The 20,660-nt window shown below is 38.8% G+C and overlaps 1 protein-coding gene and 1 long non-coding RNA gene across 2 annotated transcripts in view; one reads left to right on the top strand and one right to left on the bottom strand.

The window, feature by feature from the left end:
• Positions 1-313: 313 nt before the first annotated feature.
• Positions 314-20,660, bottom strand: part of thsd7ba (thrombospondin, type I, domain containing 7Ba) — a 178,544-nt gene continuing 158,197 nt past the window's right edge. The window contains exons 18-29 of the mRNA XM_068330228.1: positions 20,023-20,179; positions 16,121-16,265; positions 15,779-15,894; positions 14,769-14,886; positions 13,124-13,269; positions 11,647-11,815; positions 7,045-7,218; positions 5,774-5,869; positions 4,242-4,324; positions 2,965-3,160; positions 2,605-2,692; positions 314-2,303 (exon numbers count right to left, since the gene is read on the bottom strand). Coding sequence (XP_068186329.1) covers positions 2,222-2,303; positions 2,605-2,692; positions 2,965-3,160; positions 4,242-4,324; positions 5,774-5,869; positions 7,045-7,218; positions 11,647-11,815; positions 13,124-13,269; positions 14,769-14,886; positions 15,779-15,894; positions 16,121-16,265; positions 20,023-20,179 — 1,570 coding nt within the window. The 3' untranslated portion in view covers positions 314-2,221. The remainder of the gene's footprint in view (positions 2,304-2,604; positions 2,693-2,964; positions 3,161-4,241; positions 4,325-5,773; positions 5,870-7,044; positions 7,219-11,646; positions 11,816-13,123; positions 13,270-14,768; positions 14,887-15,778; positions 15,895-16,120; positions 16,266-20,022; positions 20,180-20,660) is intronic.
• Positions 5,723-8,272, top strand: LOC137605508 (uncharacterized). The gene is made up of 3 exons (XR_011037752.1): positions 5,723-5,849; positions 6,153-6,266; positions 7,053-8,272. It is a non-coding gene; the product is annotated as an uncharacterized lncRNA (long non-coding RNA).

The raw sequence follows: 20,660 nt of genomic DNA on the forward strand, positions 1-20,660 counted from the left end.
TTCAACCTCCTCTTAAACAAAAGTGACAGCCTTAAATCAAATCAGATGAGACAAAGGATTTAAACACTATTTCCATCACAACAGACATTGAACCTGGGATCAGATTGGGAATCTGAGTGAGGACAAGATACTCATGTTCTGGGCTCTACCTTAGAGAGTTATCAGTAATTGTAATTTGTCAAGACTTGAGACTTAATGAGTAAAGGGAAATCACTGAAGTTAACCACCTCTCTCCAAAGTATTTGAGCCTTTTTGTTCAACAGACTTTCCACCAAAGAAAAAATATTTCAATGCTGCATTTTGACATGGTTCCACAATTTATTTGCATTTCTGTCCAACTCTCCATGTACACACAATAGTAACACAAATAGCATGATACTGAAATAATAAGTGAACATACTTTAGGATTTTCTCAGACCCAAACCGAATAAAATTCTTTAAACACGTTCCTTTTTTACAATCAGAGTGTGTTCAGATAATCGTCAATTAGAAATTATCAGCATTTCACAACTGGATTTCACATTAACCCAACATTTATCACATGACTCTTTGTTGGCCAATTTTTTAGAAACACTGCCAAAATGAAACTACTCTAAAATATTTGGCAACTTGTAAAACAGAATCTGTGCAAGGCCACTTGGAGCATTTTCAGCCAAAATGGGTAAAGCATGCCTACATACAGTCAACTGTTGAAATACAGTTGTTACAAGATGTAACAGCCATATTTACACAACCAATAAGATTATAGATTTACTGGTAATACATTCAGAAAAAGGTCAAATAACACAAGACCAAATCTTCAGTTTGAGGAGGCAGAAAGAGAAGCAGCATAAACTCTGCTCACTGCCAAATTCAACCAAAGTCCGAGGAACTGGATTCTGGGTCATAGGAATAATACACTAAAGGATTCAAGTCTGATGACACAAATGTGTTTATAGTCTATTAAGATGCTTTGGGATAATGTTCAAAAATCATGAATTTCAAATTTTCAGACAGAATAAAAGACATTTATTGGCTGTATGAGGTAGAGAAAGAGAAATAAAAGATGGTTCGCATCAATATACCAATATGTAGTTTTTACCATCTGCAACAGAAATTGAAAAAACAACAACATATATTTCTGTGCAAGGACCATTCTTTCTGCAAAATATGTCTGACGGACTAAAAAAGGTAATGAAGCATGATCTCCCTGTGGCCAAAAGTGAAGGTATTTATTCTAGTAGATAATTCAACATTTGTTTTGGTGAACAGTATTTTTTTTTTTTGGTTCTGCATGTATATGAGATATGACCTTTATCATGCTGGTATTTGATGGTTTATTTTACAGTCTGTTGTTCCTGAAGCAGTCTGCCATGTTTTATCACAAATTGCACAATTTTAGGTTGTTTCCTATTTTAATCCACAAATTCTTATTACTGATTATAATGAAATCACTGTATCAATATTTTGTTAAACTCAAGGCAAGTCTGCTTTTGGTTCCACATATACACAACATATGGCATTATTAACAGGACACAATCTGACAGCAACAACTTTGAATTACAATTAAAACACTAGAAAAGTCATTTGAAAGAAAAAAAGTGAATCAGCACTAACGTAGTGCATAGAGGATGCTATTCTCAAAAATTCAAAAAAGGCTGTTTACCCCAAAGGGTTTGTGACATTTGCTCTCACAAACATCCAGCACTGATGAGACAAATGTTCTGCTGTTCCATCTTCAAACATCATGAGTGGCTGCTGAATCAAGATGTTTTTCTCTCGTACCATAAGTATGAGACAAATGCCCAATTGGTCCCCTATAAATACAATTAAAAGTCCAAAATCATCCTCTGTGGATCCACTTAGTCTTTGTCTTTCAGGAATCTTGTGTACCGGAAACAATAACTTGCCTTTGTTCACTTTGCAGGTGGTCAAAAAAACAAAATCAGAAGTTCACTTATTTCCTGTTTCAAGAGGCCTTTCATCCCATTTGTACTGCAGTTAGCTGTGATTTCTCTTTTTCGGGGAGAAAAGTTGGCTATAGTCAATTCTGGACTCCATTGCCCTTCAGCAGCAAATAATGAACGAGTATCGTTACTTGTCCATTGCCTTTGTGTTGTAAAACACAGAAAGTATTCACCCAGTTCAAACTGGCCAACAATCAGTGGTAAGAGATCAACGTGCTTTCTAACAATCTGAGGTCTATCCAAGGCCAGTGGCGTCCTTGTGAGGTATAGCCTGGTTACATATCCATGTCACCATCGTAGGCTAGGGTCAAGGGCTTCTGTGGAGGGGCAGACGTCTTTGTGGTTTTGGCTGGCTTACTGGAAAAAAAAAAAAGCAGACAAGAACGAGAAGCTGACAGCGTGTCTGACTGAGTAGCACGGAGCGGCTCGACTTGATCTCAGTCTTTACAAAGAATCCAATTATCTGATAGCAGGAGCATACAGAACAGGAAATATTGCAAGGAGTGTAACTCACACTTGACAAGGTTCATTTTGGGGAAAGCGGACGGCTGGGAATTTGCTTTTGCTTCTGAGTGTTCTCATCTACAATGTGTGCGATCTCAAATAAATTGCAAAGTGCATGGTGGGGAAACTTATAAGAAAGTGAGAAGGTACATACCAGACCAGGAATGATAATGCAATAATGAAGAGTATAAAGATGAATCCAACAGCAATCACAGCATAGACCCACAGCTTTACTCTTCCATCTGTGTGATTGAAAGCTCTCTTACTCCAAAGGTTTCAACATACGCTTATTAAAGCCTCTGTATGGTGTTTTTGACAATTGAAAATATTATTTATTTCTCTTTTTAAACCTAACACAGGAGGGCAACTCCAATATTTTAACACTGAGTTTTGTTTAGCGTAAGAATCTAGACATTGACTGAGAATGGGTTCTGAAACTACAGAGACTAGTTGAAAGGCAAGAATGATCTTAGGCATGCTGGTTGAGTTGTAAAGATGATTTTCATTTATGTACCTGGGCCAACAGGTCGTAAGGTCCACTCTTTGAAGAGGTCCTGAGCTGGCGACAGTCCTGGTTTTAATCTCCCCGAGTTGGTTTTCACATCAGCTTTCTTGTTGTTGTCCACCCCCGGGGTTCTAGTGCAGTAGTCCAAGAAGCCATGCATGGTCATCACTTCAGTATAACCCCTCTCACACCCACATACTCCACTCTGTATGGGGAGGAACAAGGGCAGAGGTATATCATTTACAGTCAAGACAAGACAACAGTGATCATTACTTTCCCATTGATACAACACATTGCTGACAAAACAGTCTGCCATGTGAAAGGGTGACTCAGCTTTATTTCATGCTTTCAACAGACTTTCAGGCTGATTTATTCTAACCCTGACATTAAACAATTCTATCCACGATGGATATTACACTGACCCTTCCCAGGAACTCCATTGGTATTAGGCATGGGAAATTATTCAAGTAACATTTTTCAAAAATATTTATAGAATATTATGGATAGGATATATTCTTATTGTTCTCTGGTGAAACAATAACAAATAAATCACACACAAAGAAAATCACAAAGTATTTTGTGCTCTTCATTATTAAATATGTATAAAGAGTGTGTATACAGAGTGTGTGTATATACTATATATATATATATATATATATATATATATATATATATATATATATATATATATATATATATATATATATATATATATATACGCACACCACTCACGTGTGTGTGTGTGTGTGTGTGTGTGTGTGTGTGTCTGTGTGTGTGTGTGTGTGTGTGCTTGTGTGTGTTTTGAAGCTAAAGGCTCTGATTGGACTTGGAAATACTGTAAAATATTATGGGTTGCCAAACGCATGCTACGGAGACTTCCAGTGTTCATAGTCTCAAACCTACAGCTCATGTAACCAAAGCAGGAAGTCAGCTGGGATGACAAAATGCTCTTGCTCAGGGATGTTCTAAATAACGCCGGGGGCTAATAGAATATTTCTTAAGGGTATCTTTGATATGTTGCTTCTGATTTCAGGCGCAATTACACAGTGGATACTCAGAGGGGCAGTAACATCAAACATAAATCATTTTTCCTTTCATATTTTTATGAGCACTTCTTTGAAGTTTCCTCCTATTTGAGTCCATATCCACTAACATCCCCTTTTGGTAATTAAAAATGTCCTCTGTTAAAATCAAGTTAACTCCTCAGCTATGACGTGAGGAAATAGAAAGACTTATTGTGAGTATGCAGAGATCACAGCTGCCTCATCCAAGTAGCATGATCTTACCGGTGTGCAGTGTGAGAAGGGTTTGGTGCACGGAGGATGGCAGTGTCTGACCGTGGTTGGCCTTTTCTGTGGAAAACAACCCCCTGGAGCAGGGGTGTCAGAGTCAAATACACGGAGGGCCACAAAAACAAATTTTCTACAAACCGAGGGACGGACTGGTTCAATGTTCATTAAAACATACTGAAATTAACACAGCCTACTGAACCAAGAGCTAACACAGTGTATATTATTTAATGATAATATGTAGTCAACATGTAGTCTGACTCCCACCTGGCTAGAAACCCCCTGCTCTCAGCGTCCACCTTCCTTTTAGTCATTTTTGAGGAGGGGAGTAGCTAAATTCAACCTCCGTTCTGACTGCTGATAAACAATGAAACCAAAGCTGGTTTGCTGCGCAGCAGTGACTTCCACTACCGTTGCATTGTGGGGAATATAGTTTGATGCATACAAAACAACAGCGGGCCGATGTGGCCCTGCGGGCCTGTTGTAATAGTAATTAAAAATCATCCGGCGGGCCATAAATATTTCGTCACGGGCCAGTTCTCGCCCGCGGGCCTTCACGTTGACATATGTGCCCGAGATATGTTTCTCTATGTATTGATCACTAAATTAATGCACTGTCACACCTGATTAATGGGCTTAGGTGCCTTTTCACAGCTCCTGATCAATCTGTGAGCATTTCAACATGGAAAATTGCATAACAGATTATTAAAGAGTAACCCTCTCTGTGGAGACAGGTTATTCCTTCTGGGCTCATATTTGCCATAAACGTTTCCCTACAGTGATAAGATCACATTCACTTGCTATTTACAGCATATCAAACATACATAAATGTTTCATTCCCACAGCACCAACGCCTTTGTTCTTTTTCTCTATGCCTGCTTTACTTCCTACAAATACAAATGCGTGATTATATTTATATGGATTGAAAGCCTCCCAGCTCAGAGTCTGGCCTATTGATTGCTTTTGTTAAGAGGCAGAGGAGAAATCAATATGGGCTGCACTAAGACTGGGCAGATCAAACAAGATGTTAAATTTAACTGGGACACTGTGCTAAAATAATTTGTTGTGTTTGTACGTAGGCACATCTGCATGCACTTAAGGGAGAAAATCCACGTTGTAGCCAATCTTTAGAGGATTTTTTTTCTGCATGGGGTAAAGTCACCGATCACATAGCTTGTAAAACATAGGCCACATGAAGTAAGACAATATTGTAAGTGAAACTGCCGAAGAAAGCATTTGTTTCTTTGCATTTGCACCTCGCACTTGTTTCCACAATGTTTCAATTATCTTCTGAGCCAACATCCATTCCAAATTTGTCTGCAAAATTACCTGTTTGACAGCTTTCTCCAAATTCTCCAAATTTGTTTTGGAGCAATCAAATAATCTGACGTGAGTCTTTGCTGTTTGCACTCATTCAATTCATCGCAGGAGAACAAAGACAGAAGTGGAGCAGCTGTCAGCATTAAGCCAGACAGACACCGATATTCCTATTTGTAGCAGAATGTGTGTCTGTGTCGACAGTCGCTCACCTGTGACATTGACACCGTCTGAGCGTTCGCACCACACCGCTCTCTCGTTGTTGCTCCATCCTCCTGTCCTCCACTGGTAAGTGTGACACATCCCTCCTGTATAAATGACAGAGATGTTCTGTCGTTGTTTGCTCTGAGTATTCTGCTATGCTTCCATGAACTTTATTATAATACATAATGTCTGTAGTGGAAAGGAAATATTGTCTTTGTGTATCCAAAGCGTATTTGGAGATAACCCAGTGTTTTAATTTAAAGGACATAACTCGCAATGTAATAGCGGGAAAGAAAAAGAAACAGTGTTCTTTGCGATGTGTTACTATCACATGAAATTAAAAGTCATCTTAGCACCAGATATAACCTATTTCTTTGTTGTTCTCAGAGGTTGAGATTGTCATCTGGCTACGGCGCTGCAGAATTGCAGTCAGTGTTTACAATGCACAGTTACATCACAGCTGAGTGCGGGAGAAGTTGTAAGAACCCTCAGCTACAAGAGGTCAGTAATGCAATGCTTTTCAGCTCAGGATAAGTTACCTCTTAAACCTCCTTAAGGGTCATTTTGGACTCGCTGTTAGAGGCAAGCTTCTGTTACTACTCTGACATGTTTTCAACCTGTCAAGTGTTATATTAAATTTCTTATTTCAGTTTACCAAAAAGCAATGCAGTTCATCCATTAATCACAGTTTGGTCTTGAGATCAACTTTTGAACTCCATTTATTTTTGCTCTTCAGCTCCCGATTGTTTACCTTTTATTAAACTAGTGGTTAATGTTGTATGTCTGCTGTTTGGTGATGAGTTGGCTCTTAAAATAAATTTATTAGGTTAAAAAAAAAGAGGTTTGCTTTGTCTCATCAAGTTTCCAAGTGTACTTTTTTCTGCTTGCCACTATATAATACACTTTTGTGGACAAAATTGTTTGTACGATATTGCAGCCCACTCCCTCCATTCCTTTTCAGCTCTATCAATCTTTGCTGTTTGACTCTACATATTACTTCCACAGCAGTGGAGTCAACACAAATGACTGAACGGTATTTTAAAACATTGGTTTACTGTGAAATATGATTTTCTTTATATTACTGTCTGAAGATACTTGTCTCGTGGTAGTGTGTAACACGTATTTATTTATATTTTAATATATATGAAAAAAGTCCTGTGCCTCAGGTTTGACATATATATCTTTGGTTGCCTCAGTCAGGTTTTTAAATCAGGTTGTGTTACAACCACTCTCACTGCTGTCAATGAAACAGAGCATTCTGACATGGTTTCTGTATTACCTTTGCAGGGCTGGGTCTCAAAGACCTGATGTGGGCAGCTTCCCTGGTTCTCCATGACCTGGATAATCACAGCTCTTGAGCGAGCCTGCCGTCCGGTGGTTTCAAAGCTTCGTCCCTCCAGGCAGGTCAGCTGGCAAGAGCTCCAAGATGACCACACAGTCAAATGGCAGTCTCCTGAGGACAAATAACAAAACAATGCTATTAGGTTCAACTCGATCGATAACTGTCTTCTTTTCAGATATTCTTCTTTCAGACTAGTTTATATGCAGCTTGTGAACATTATTTTGTGGCTCATTTTACTGGCTCCCCGGCAAGCTCCTGAAACATTTTAAAAGACACCGAAAACAACTTCAGCACACATCAGTGGCTGATAATATACCAAACGCACAACAAATTACTCAGACAGCCCAGTGGGTATTCAGAAGTAATAGACCAACTAGACTTATAAATTATACAATACAAGCAAGAAATCTGAGCTCAACTGTAAAGGCAACACCCAATACTGAAGCTGGTCCCCTAGAAGAAGCAAATCTAATTTGGAACATCTTTTTAGAGGATAAAAACTAGCTGATGTGTCCTTTAACTGTACAAATAACACACCACAACCTTCCTGGTTAAGCAAAAATATTCTATGAAATCCTTGATAGAGTCAGCTTCTAGTGATAATATCAGCTCCTCAGCTGGAACAGCATTACCCTGGATCCTCATGACTGGCTTTGGATTGGCACATCTCATTATCTTTCATCTTTATACAGGTCCAATCAATCAGCTCTTCCCTCATGCTGCTACGGTTGTGAAAACACGCTGTGAGGAGAAAAACTCACTCAGCTGATGGCAATACCTGTGCGTGCCTGTACATCACATACATGTCTACAGTCCCTCCTGGCACCAAGCAGCACCATCAGACACATAAGCACAAACAAATGCATACAACTGCCCCGGCCAAGCTCTTCTGATCTAGAGCCAAGGCTCACAGCTAGGGCAAGCTGAGTGATGAATCAAGGCGTGGATCAGAGGCAAGTCAGAGCCTGATGAGCACTGCAAGATGGTGCCTCTTCATAGGAAACCCTAACAAGAGAACAATGCCAAAGGAGATCACAGCGACCCTTTTATCAGATAATGATGACCATACTTTTCTTTAGAAAATGACAAAAAGAATGTGAAAGATATACGATGTTACTTGCAAGCAAGCCTTTGGCTTTTCATACTGAAAACTTATAATGAATCTTTAAAATGCCTTAGGTCACTGATAGCCAGAAGCTCTCTTTTTAAAGCCGACTTTTCTACTCTCAATGTGACCTGATAATGGATCTGATATTAAAAATACTCTCTGAAATAATGCTGTGGTATTTCTTTTCGTTTTTCTGAATAATCACAATCTTTAAAAGAATGATCACAGTTAAAATAAGTTGTGCATTTGGCATCAATCAGTCTTTCCATCCATCCATCCATCCATCCATCCATCCATCCATTCATCACAATTGTCTTGTACAGCTACCCATCCACCTTGTGGGTCATGGGAAAAGGCAGGGTACACCCCCAATGAGATGCCAGCTCATTGCTGGGTGCGTTGGGCATTATATTATTACTATAATTCTGTTCTTTATATTTAAAAAGCAGTTCTGTCTGCACACGACAAAAACTAGTGCAATGTTATTGCTACAATCAGAAAACAGGCTGCCACATGTGGTGTAGGCAAGTCAGAAGTAAATGAGGTAACACCTTTAAAACTGTAAGGGGAGTAAGTTGGCTTGACCTCCATTCAGGCCCCGTCCACACGATGCCAGAACTTTTTGAAAACGCAACTTTTTTGTCGCGTTTACGCCTTCAGGCCACATGACAACGCAGATATCCGGAACGGAAACGCAACTTTTTGAAAACACTGGCCTAGGTGGATTTTTAAAAAAACGCTGGGTCTGCGTTGTCGTGTGGACGGTGTTTCCGCAACATTTTTAAAACGCTGACGTCTTGCCTGCTACGAAAACCTCTGTTACGTCATATTTATGGGCCCGTGTGTTGTGACAACAAAACACGGAGGATTCCTATTGGATCAAATTTGACTCAATACTGCCACCACATGTTTTGGCATGCTTATAGCCATCTTTGAAAACGCACTGATGCGTTTACGTGTGGATGGAGATTTTTTTGAAAACGCTGTCGTATGGACGCAAATTGTTTTCGATGCGTTTTCAAAAAGTTGCGTTTTCAAAAAAATCCGTCATCGTGTGGACGGGGCCTCAGATGCACATCACCAGCAGCTGAAAAGACTTTTCAGTGATTTCTCATTACAGTAGCACCTCTGTAATTAGCACCCCATTAACAGAGCAATTACTAACAGATAGATGTGTCTGTCTCAAAGCAACTGTTGCCTCTGTAACAGAAAGACAGAACAGAAGCTGAATCAAACACAATATTATGTGTTGTGTGATGGGATATATTTTGACTACTAACAGGTCACTTGAAAGATAGGATTATCATACGTTTAAAATGTGAATTTAATGAAATTATTTGTCCTTTAGAGAATGTTTCACAATACGTTGCTATTTTTAAACTGCATTTTGTTTTCTTTTTCCCTGCAGTCGTCCTTAATAATGGATTCCAGCACATCCCCTGCTGCGTTCATGACAAGGTGATACAGTGGGCAGAATTTCAGTTTAGGCTAGTTTTTATTTGCTTGTTAAATAAGGGACCTAAAATATTATTGGTTCAAGTGTTGTGGTCTTTAATCGGGGGAGTAGCAGCAGGAGGAGAATGAAATAAACAACACATTGCTGTTGCTGTGATTCAATAGATGTCTGTCTGTCTGTGCAAGGACTTATGTGCTAAATTTTCTGGTGCATTTTGAACTATACAAACCAATAATTTCTATTTTAATTATTATATTATTATAGTGGGTATCACAATGATGCAGTTGGTAGCCGTCACCTCACAGCATGAATGTTCCGGGTTTGAGTCCCACTATGAGCGGAGTTTGCATGTTCTCCCCTTGTCCGCGTGGGTTCTCCTCGGGTTCTTCGGCTTCCTACCATCTCCCAAAACATGCACCTTAGGTGAATTGATTGTGTCCAAAATGCCTTTGGGTGAGCGGTTGTTTGTCTTTAATGTGGCTCAGCAGTGCACTGGTGTCGTAACCGGAGTGTCCCCCACCTGCAAGTCCGCTGGGATAAGCTCCAGCGACCCCAGCGACCCCAGCGACCCCAGCGACCCATCATGAACGAAACAATTGGTAGACGATGAATGAATGAATGAATATTATTATAGTGGTAGAAATGTGGTCAAGGTGGATAGTCAGGCCACACAACAATTAGACTTCCAGGGCTAGAATCCAGGGTTCAATTGCTGTCTCAGGTTTAAAAGTGCAACAAAAGTACTTTGGTTAAAATTAGAGAATCTTTTTTTTTCATGTCATGCAACAATCAGAACACACTTTTGAATAATTGTGTCTGCACTATTCCTGTCCTTCATCATTGCAGTCTTTAACTGTGTGACTGTATAATAGTAACTGTCGTATTAAATTAGCTTTCAAATGAAACATTTTGCCAGAATATAAAATATACATGCTGTCCCACAGTTTGCTCTCTTAGACTCAGACACAACTAGGATTTTTGTAGCCCGCGTGATCCAAGTGGAGGTCATTTTACACATCTAAAATAAAGTGTGATGAGGTTCATGACTTCAGGAGGTTCTTTGTCTGAAAGAGGGAGAGCTCATTATTTTCAAGTACCTCTAACGTAAGTCCTTAGATGAAACCACAGTTTTTACTGGCTGCCCACATGGCCATACTTAATGCTGTGGATAATATGTTGCTGTCATCACTGTGTAAAATTATCATTGTGATTTATCATTTTAATATAAAAACAATGAGAAGAGTGACAATGAATGTCTAATATGTTGTTTTACTGCTTTCAACAATCTTTAAACAATAGTTATAATTAAAGCAGCTCTTCTTTAAAACTAATTTCATTCTATTGTATTATTGATTGTGGATAAATCGCTACTTCTAGCCCAGAAGGTCTCACCATTCATAGGTCTTGTAGCAGTTTTTTGTGTGTGGTTGTTATAAGCAGATTGATTTCTTTCAGCAGTGTGATCACTGTGGTTAATTGTTCCAGTTCACACCGGATGCTTTTTTACACATTCTTTCAGTGTTAATAATAGAGTGTAAGAAATCAATAGTGTTTCTAGAAATCTATTGCAAAATTGGTCTTTATTGTAGTTTGTTTCCAGTTGCTCATGAATGTGCTTTGCAGCACTTAGAATACGAACCTTGTGACTTTCTAACTTAGTTAATAATGAATGTGACATTCAGACCTCACAATGCACAGCTGATAGGATCATCAGTTAGTCTATGATTTTACTGACTTTTTAACTATAGTTTAGCATCTGAACATGTGAATGACAGAAGAGTAGTAGTCTTTTTTTCACTGATCCTTGCAAATGAGTTTGTATTCAAATTACTTATTATAAAATGAAATGACACAAAATTATTGATATTCTGAATCTAGAATTAGTGTTCAGATTTTTTTTTTATTATCAATTAGAAAATAATGTATTAAATAATTGAGAAGAAGCCAGTTAACATTGTCTACAATGCAGTTTTACCTGGACAGGGAACAAAACAGGGTTGCTTCATCTCTTGTTGGATCATCCTCTTCAATTTGTCTCCACAGAGATTGTCTTCCACTGGTTGAGGAGGCGACTCAGGCCAGTCTCCCCAGTGGACGACACATGACAGGTTTCGTCTCTGAAGGCCGTCACCACACTCTGCACCCTGCACACACACACACACACACACGCGCACACACACACACACACACACACACACACACACACACACACACACACACACACACACACACACACACACACACACACACACACACACACACACGTGTCCATAATACTGAATGTTCACTATACGATTGTTTTTATAAAGATTTGGGATTATGGGAATATGACCAAATTACAGCATAACTAAACTAATAAACCTCAAGAAAGGACATGATATAGACTAGAACACACATTTATTTTCAGTTTTTGACACACTCTGAGCCCCAAAAGGCACCCATTGAAGTTTACATGAAAGAGGCAGAATTAAATTGAGGCATAATTTAATATCTAAATGCATCATTCTTCATAAAACATTTGAAAAGCCATTATTTTGATTCCCATGTGTTTTTCCATCAGTGTTAATGTGTTGGTGTGTTATTTCCACATGCATGTCAAGCAATTGGTGTGAAACTACTGGTGAGAAAGTGTATTGTATGACCCACATGCATGCTTGTAAGCATATGTGCAAACAAAATGGTGACCCATTGTTTTAAAGTTTTCTGTCATAGAACTACTAGTGACCTAAACCTCCACAGGAAAAAGTTAAGAAATGTGACAAACCAGAAAACCAGAAGAATGGAGGACAAAAATACCTCCACCCAAAGTCAACTCTTTTGCGATATGCAAATCTATCTATGGATTTTGTGCAAAATTTAGAGTTATGATAAAATATGGGTATTATCATTATTTTCGCTGTGCTGGAATATTGCTGTGTAACCCCCAACCGGGGGGGTTAAATTGCTGACTCTGTCTCTTTCTCTCTCATCTGCTTTGTCCATATCATGGATGTGTAAAAAAAACTGCAGGTATGCATTTTGGTGAATTATAACAAAGTCCAGAGATGTGGCAGGATCCCGCAGGGTTGAGCAGCAGTGTTTTGCAATTAATTAGTGCTTTAGCATTCCACTGCTGTTAAACAATCACTTATTTTTTATTTCTCTGATTTACTGCTTGGTCGTCGTGCTTCCTCTCTCCGTTCACTGTCTAGCTTGCATTCTCACTGTTGCTATTAGGGCTGGGGAGTGGGCGGCCAGGATTCAATTCAGTGACCTACTCATTTGTGAAAATGGAAAAATTATTTTATATCCACCCTATCATTCAGATTTGCTCCAAAATTGCCGGGCTCTTCTGTGGCTCATGCTTCACTCGTGAAAATAACGGCAATAGATTTTCTCTAATCCTGCTGACAGTCAGACAAGCATAACATTAAACCTGAAAACATGACCTCCATTCATAATATAGGTAATACCTCTACAATGCATGAAGACCAGTCACTCAGCAGCCAAGTGTAACACGGCCTGATGGGACATGGCTTGATCTGGATGAGCTGGTTGGGACAAGGCCGACCCTCTTCATGAGCCTCTTGCAGGATCCGGCGGGTACGAACAGACTGACCTGCAGAGCATCAAAGACAACACATATGTAAGAATAGATGCATGTATGTATAAACGTAAATGTAATTAGGTCTTCTATGTAGAGCTCAGATGAGAATCTACATTTATAGAACTGTAATTATCAAGATGAAGTGCATATCTCCATGGTCATGGTTAATATTGGAAATTTTAAATGAATAAAGAACAAAAGGAAAAGGGGTATTCATACCCCATGACTGTGCTAGACATGGGAAAAATGCATCAATGCACAAACATTAAGCTCCATAAAATAAGAGTTAATAAAATGAGTGACAGAAATGAAAGATGATCATACGTTTGGGAGTGAGAAGAGGCTGCGCCTTCTCTTCAGCCTGTGAAATATTTCCCTCATGACAAAGAGGAATTAGTGCGACTGAACCATACATCTGTGTCACTGTGCCACTTTATGCTCACATCTAACAGTTTCCTACACTAAGTGCTTTGTTCAAGTGAGTCATTAATCATGTGTGAAAGAAAAAGTTTTGTAAATGGGAACAGTAAAAATAGCTGCCTATAGCGCAGCCTTGCAAAGCAGTAATGGCAAATGTGTGAGGCTCAAGCAAATCCATAGACTCCATCAGAACTTCAATGTTGCGCTACAATGGTGGAAATGTATTGGAAAACAGCATTCTGTTTTGCCGTCTAAAAAAAAAAAGAAAAGGCATCAACACTCCTATGAAATCCTGACAAAACATGACATTCACACTGCACATCCATCACCGAACCAGCAAACTGTTCTTCCTTGTGTGTGAGAGGGAAGTGAGTGAGTGGCAGAAATAGAGTCACTGCTACAGTTAGAATGCCTGAAAGCCTGTGTAGGTGTGAGTTTATTCAAATAAGGTTGTTAACTAGGAAGAGGCAGACAGCCAGTGACAAATTAAAATTAATGAACTTAAGAATTAACTGTGTAGTCTCTAATTAATAAAATAAGAGGAGTCCATATTGACTTCTGGAGGCCTGAGAAACAATGTAGGCATCCGGGTCAAATCATCAACTTTGTATGTTGTGTAAGGGTTATGACATGACTTTCTCAACGTGATGCCAAGCGGTCGGTAATTACCGGTTGCTTATTTGAAACATTGCAGAGGAAGATGTATATTTTATTTGGGAACACTAAATAATTTATGACATACAGAAAGGTCAGTCGTATAAAATCTAGGTTGACAAAACTTAAAATACAACCTTGTATGACAAAGTCGACTATATTTATGAAAAGATGGGGTGAGACAAAGAATGATTATTAAGTGGAAATATATTCATATATAAATAACTGGAAAAACACACCATTCACTGCATAATGAGGCTTTGGATCCCCTTATACTAGTAAATATTAATGGATTTAAATGTATTCATGCACAATTCAACATTTTGGTGAATGCCTGAGTCGACGGTATAATGAGGCACTTGCGGTGGGCTTTGTGTTTGTTCCTCAGAGTGGTGTTCCCATTGGTTTAAATTGTGTTTGTTTGTGTTAATGTTTACCTTGGCTGCCGCAGGTGTGTGAGCATTCTGCCCACGGTGACCAATCAGAGAGAATGCAGCTCACAGGACAGTCGACCACGCAGCTCTCTGACAGCCTCGACTTGTTTATCAGACCAAACTGCAGAGAGCAATAGCAGAGCTGTGAAAAGGCCTAGTTAATTATTTCCAGAAAAAAGATAAAGAGAGCGCTGATATTTCAAAGTATGGGTCACAGTTTGTCTCCGGACAGGGGAGACAGAGCAATTAAATATTAAGTGTACTTTAGATGTTATTGAGCTGTGTTTGTTTATTCTTTGACATTTTATGAAAGGAAATCACATTATTAACAGGAATTACAGTTACACAGAGGAACAACATCATCAAGGTCCTTTTACAAGTACATCTTGACAAGATGCTTCACATTCCTCATTTTAACATTGGTAACACTTTTATTCTTATCATATGACTATTGTGAAATTTAAACTTTACTCTGAAGATATGTTTTCTCACATTATTTTCACTTTCTCTCAAAACATTTTGTTTCATCCCTCAATTTGACCTAAATACAGATAGTCCTCAACTTACAAACATTTGACTTACGGACATTCAGAGATATGAACAAACGTCCGCCGTCATATTTGACTACTGTACTGCAGTTCCCCTTTCTAACACAACCCCTGCCGAGCAGTTGCGCTGCGTTCCCACATCTCCAACACTCGTCTCCTTGTGTTGTTGTTTTGTTAGGTGTTGTTTTAATGTAATTTTTGGTAATAAGTCTTAAGGAAAAGTACTTCTGTATTTAGAGTAGTAATGGCATTTAAATGACCTGAAATAGCAATTACTGTATAGATTTAAATTTAATAAATAACAACATAAGAACATTTCAACTTATGAGCAACCTCTCGGAACCAATTGTGTTTGTATGTTGTGGACTACCTGTACTCCTTCATTTACTATATATTCCCCTGGACAAAGAGAAGCAGCATTAGAGAAGCCATTGTGAATTTAAGTTCAGATCACAAAATGATTACCTGCTTGCACTTTTGTAACTCCACAATCTTGCCATCACTGCGAACGCAGTCCAAGAGACGCAAACGTGAGCCCTGACCACAGATGGCATGTTCACTCAGATGACATGTACTCCAGTCTGCAACACACACGCACGCACGCACGCACGCACACACACACACACACACACACACACACACACACACACACACACACACACAAAACACACACACTTAGCTTCACATTAATTCAGGGTAATAAATTGCATTGGGATTAAAAATCGGTCTATGGTATGAGCCACTGGGTACTACCCTGTCTTAATTCCTCACTCTGGAACTTCAGGCTTGCTGTGCTGATCATCCTACCTGAGAGTCTGTACTGGTAGGTAAAGCAGGTGGTGTTGACAATGCAGGGCTCCGACTGGAAAAGCTCTGGACATGCCGGACTTTCCGAAGCTGGGAGTCGGAGAACAGATCTGCTCCTGTTCCTCATTGCTAATTGATCACATTGCTGCACAACAACGAGAAAGCATTGACTAGCATATCATTGTCAAGCATGAAGGCTGTGTCAAATATAAGGGAGGCTTGGATGTAGACAGCTGATTTCAAGGCATCTCTCAGCAGAGTAAAGGCATTCAAGGTCATGCTCATTATGTGCTGGTTAACATATTATGAAGTGTCATCAATGATAATGTTGTAACTTTCAAGAATGTAAAATTTGTATTTATATAGAATGAAGATTTGACTTCAGGTGAGTCAAGCTGCCACTAATATTAGCCCAGTTTATTCATTTAATAAATTAGATCCAGACATTTGATAACTCAAATCCTTCATATCATTATGTGTCTATTATGTGTCTAATAGTGAGTAGAATAAAAACGGAGTCTCCAAAATTACTAGTATTTTCTTTTGATATCCAATTGGTTGTTTATGAATTGTTCCACTAATGCTTAAAAAAAATTAACACAGTTAGATGCAGTATCTCTGAATTACACACTGGAATTCGAGGTGGCATTTTTTGTGGTGAAGAATAGGTGGTTTGACAATATGCGTTGGTGTGAACAGCCAGAGCATAACCGTAGAAGCAAATTTACATCTTATAACCCCTCAGCAAAGGCACAAAAAAACTGGGACACCTGTTGTGTAGAATTATTTGACATATCTAAATTAACTACGGCATCTTGTGTGCTATAAATACTGTGTTGTCAGGCTGAATGTCAGAGTAATTCTGCAAAGTGGGTTAACTGGGAGAAATAGAATTTAGTACAGTATTTACTTTTGTTGGATGTGGTTGAATGTGTAGAATATAATTGACAGGAAAATTATGAGAACTGTAAGAGTAGGATTACCAATTATCTACCTGGGGACAGTGATAGTGGGAGTAAATCACTTAACCCACCCTCATTAATGAAGAGAGGTGCAAAGCATGAGGGAAAACATGTGGAGGAACTGTCATCTGTGTTCCTGGGTAAGAAGAAAGATTCTAATCGTAAAGGTCTTCAAACTGAGCTGCAACTGTGTCTGCTCCTGATGCATTGGGTCTTGCACTTCAATCACCATCTCCTCCTAATGAGGGGCTTCTGCACATTGTTCCTGAAGGTCCTGCAGTCACTGTATCCAGAATGCTTTCGTACTAACCGCAACACATATTGTAATAGACACAAGTCTCTATAATCTGCAGGCTCAATTGTTTTTTTGGTTGTTGACAAATAAAGAACATTTTGCACACCATTTAAAGCACACAGAAAAATCTAAATAATACTGTTTGCTTACAATTATTAAAGGTTGCCATGAATTTTAAGACACTAAGTATGAAAGAAATATAGCATTGACTCTATTACACAAATTGCCTCACATTTACACTTTCCTTGCAATACAGAACTGGGGATTCTTTTCCAGTGCTGTTCATTATCTATAACTGGAATCAATGCTGCATTCCTGACTGGAGTTAAAATAAGTATATGTGCGTAGACTGGCAGAAAACCCAAAGATTTCTCACAAGCAGCAATAAAAACAATTGTCACAAGGTGTGCTAAACGAATAGAATGAGAAGTTAGCAATACTCAATCCCTAAAATTCAGAGAAATAATAATTGAGTACCATTAACATAGTTGCACCAGTTTTCTTGTTTGTGTTATGCTCCTTTCTGTCTAAATCTCCTGGAGGGAACAATTATCTATTTCCACAGGGAGCTCCAAAGTGGCCTCTGACTTCACAGTGTTGATTCTCATTCTGACCATCTCACATCCAACTAAAATCCACCCCATGTGGCTGATGGAAGCAGTTTTGAATTGATACACTATTGAAAATGAACACTGTTTGGCAGAGTGTTTATTCCTAGAGAACAAGTAAAAGTATGCTTTATATTGAAATCTGTAAGCAACCAGACATTTTGTATTTGAGAATATTGTGAAATTTTTGAGAATTGTAAGATTCATTAATTCATTCATGTTCTTGAGGACAACATGGTCATAATTATCTTATCTTCACCTGCTTGTCCAAATCCTTGTCACATGTAAGTCTAACCCTAACCCTAACCCTAACCCTAACCCTAACTTTGGAGCCCTAACCCTAACCCTAACCCTAACCCTATACCAGCTGACTATGAGTGGGAGGAATGGTACACCCTGGATGAGATGCCAGTTCGTTGCTGGAGGTTAAATATAGTAAGAGCTAAATTAAATAGTCAACACATATTGGACACACAACACCATAACAGATGACACATAACAGATGGAGAACAGACACAATCATGAGTAGTACAAAGTAAATCAATTAGTAAATAAAGAAAAAAATGATATGGCCATTTATCCTTTTCTGTAGCCCTATTATCCTACTTTAGGCTACTATTTTGAAATACCCACTGTCAAAGCCATGATGGAGTTCATAAAGCAACTCAGTTGACATCTCTGAACTCTGTTTGGTGGTAGCAGCTCATACTGAGAGAGCAGGATCTGGGATGGGTCACAGGGGATTTGCTTTATCTGTCTGAGTGGTATTCAAACAAAGTGATGATGATGATGATAGTGGTCTTTCCTACCAAGAATTTCATACCGGGTTGAGATGTGCTGGTTTGCCAAACCATGCCAACATCCACTACCTGATTACACTCTTTATATTACTACTGTATGATATTTTGCTTGACTCCAAACATACATGATGATGTTAGAAAGTGTGATCCTATAGAGATTTTTATCAAATAAGGATATGGCTCTTTTATTATTGCATTAAACAGTGTAAATGGGTTTAATGCTTTGTAATGGGCAGCAATCAAATATAAATATCTCTACTGTGCTACATGTGTTAACTATTTCAGAGTTGAATTAACTGTTGAAAGAAATATGGAAAAGGGTAATTGAAAAACCCTTGGGTGATTACGTAAAATCTGTATTGTGTTTTTTCAACCTTGTTCTCTTTCTAATTCCATGTTCCAGTCCAATGAACTGCTATGTTAGACAGGAAATCTATAACATGGACACAGTCATGTGTGACCTGTAGCCTGTGTGAGGAACACAGGTTAGAAAGAGTACATTAGGTTGTGGATTAACCTTTGTTGGAAAATGAAATTACAAATAATAGAATAACTACTATTACTATTATTAATACTGTTAATGAATGCACCATTGAATATTTGAAAACATTAACATGATTTAGCAGACAAAGTAAATATGGGCAGCTTAGAAGGTAGAAGGAAATGTAAATAAAACAATAAACAAAAAAATATACCGGTAATCGAAAACACAGGAAAAGGGATAAATTCAAAGAAACAGTTGAGAAAATGACATAGATGAGATGAGATGAGATGGAACTTTATTGATTCTCGTGGGTAAATTAAATTTGCACTGTCTACCAGTGAGGTGTACTAGGCCACTTCAACTCTCCCTAACAGTAGACTGAAAATTATGCAATAAAATAGTTCTTTAACTACTAATGTAAGTTAATGACCACTAATGTCACAATAAAGGTCAAACCAGCTTCCACAGTTTAAAATAGCGCTCCCTTTTGGAAGTGGGAGGAAGCTGGTGAACCCATAGAGAACCCACACTGACACAGTAAGAACATACAAACTCCACACAGAAAGGAATCAAACTTTTGTACTGTGGGGCAGCACTACCCACTGCACCACCACGCTGCCCCGTCTTCTGTCTATATTTGCATTATTTGAAAAGTTCATTAAAAAATGACACATTACTTTGGACAAACTTCTAGAGGGAGCACACAACTTGTCATCCAAACCAGAAAATTGTTGTTCGCTCATTTCTACTTACCAGAGGGCAGCTACTCCATGGTCCCCAGGGTGTCGTCACACAGTCATTGGAGCACGATAGGAAGCAAACCTGGGCTCTGGGTGGCATTTCCTCCTGATCACATAGACTGTCCTCCACACTGCTGGTTTCTCCACTTGTTGTTCCCTTCTTCACACATCTGCCAGAGCAGTATATGTACCGGTAGGTGTATAACTAGTCTCAGGGGGACTTCTAAGTCTGACTTAAAATGGATAATACCATTTTTCACAGGCAGCTCATTTCTCTCAAAGAGTCTCTAGGCTTTGTCCCAAGTGTTCCGTAAACATTAAACTGTACAAAAATGGAGCATGGGTTATAAATTAGTATTTACTGAATAAAAATGAGAGCCCTGGTTTTGTGCTCAAGTTATAGACAGCTAATGAGTGGACAGAATTTCTGGGTCTGAAAAGTTTGGCCCAGACAAAACGCATTAAACCTGCATTTTCTCTCCCGGTCAACAGGGGGTGACTATTGGTTTGAAAAGCAATCTGACTGTAATAGTAAAGGGTCAGGTCTCCAACACCCATCTAAAAACTACCCATTTCCTAGTTACATTATGGCATTCATATTATAGTCTCCTTTATAGTATATTAGACAAGATATGCATTCAATTGTAATAG

This window comes from Antennarius striatus, chromosome 12 (genome assembly GCF_040054535.1).
Source record: "Antennarius striatus isolate MH-2024 chromosome 12, ASM4005453v1, whole genome shotgun sequence".
NCBI classification, from domain to species: Eukaryota; Metazoa; Chordata; class Actinopteri; order Lophiiformes; family Antennariidae; genus Antennarius; species Antennarius striatus.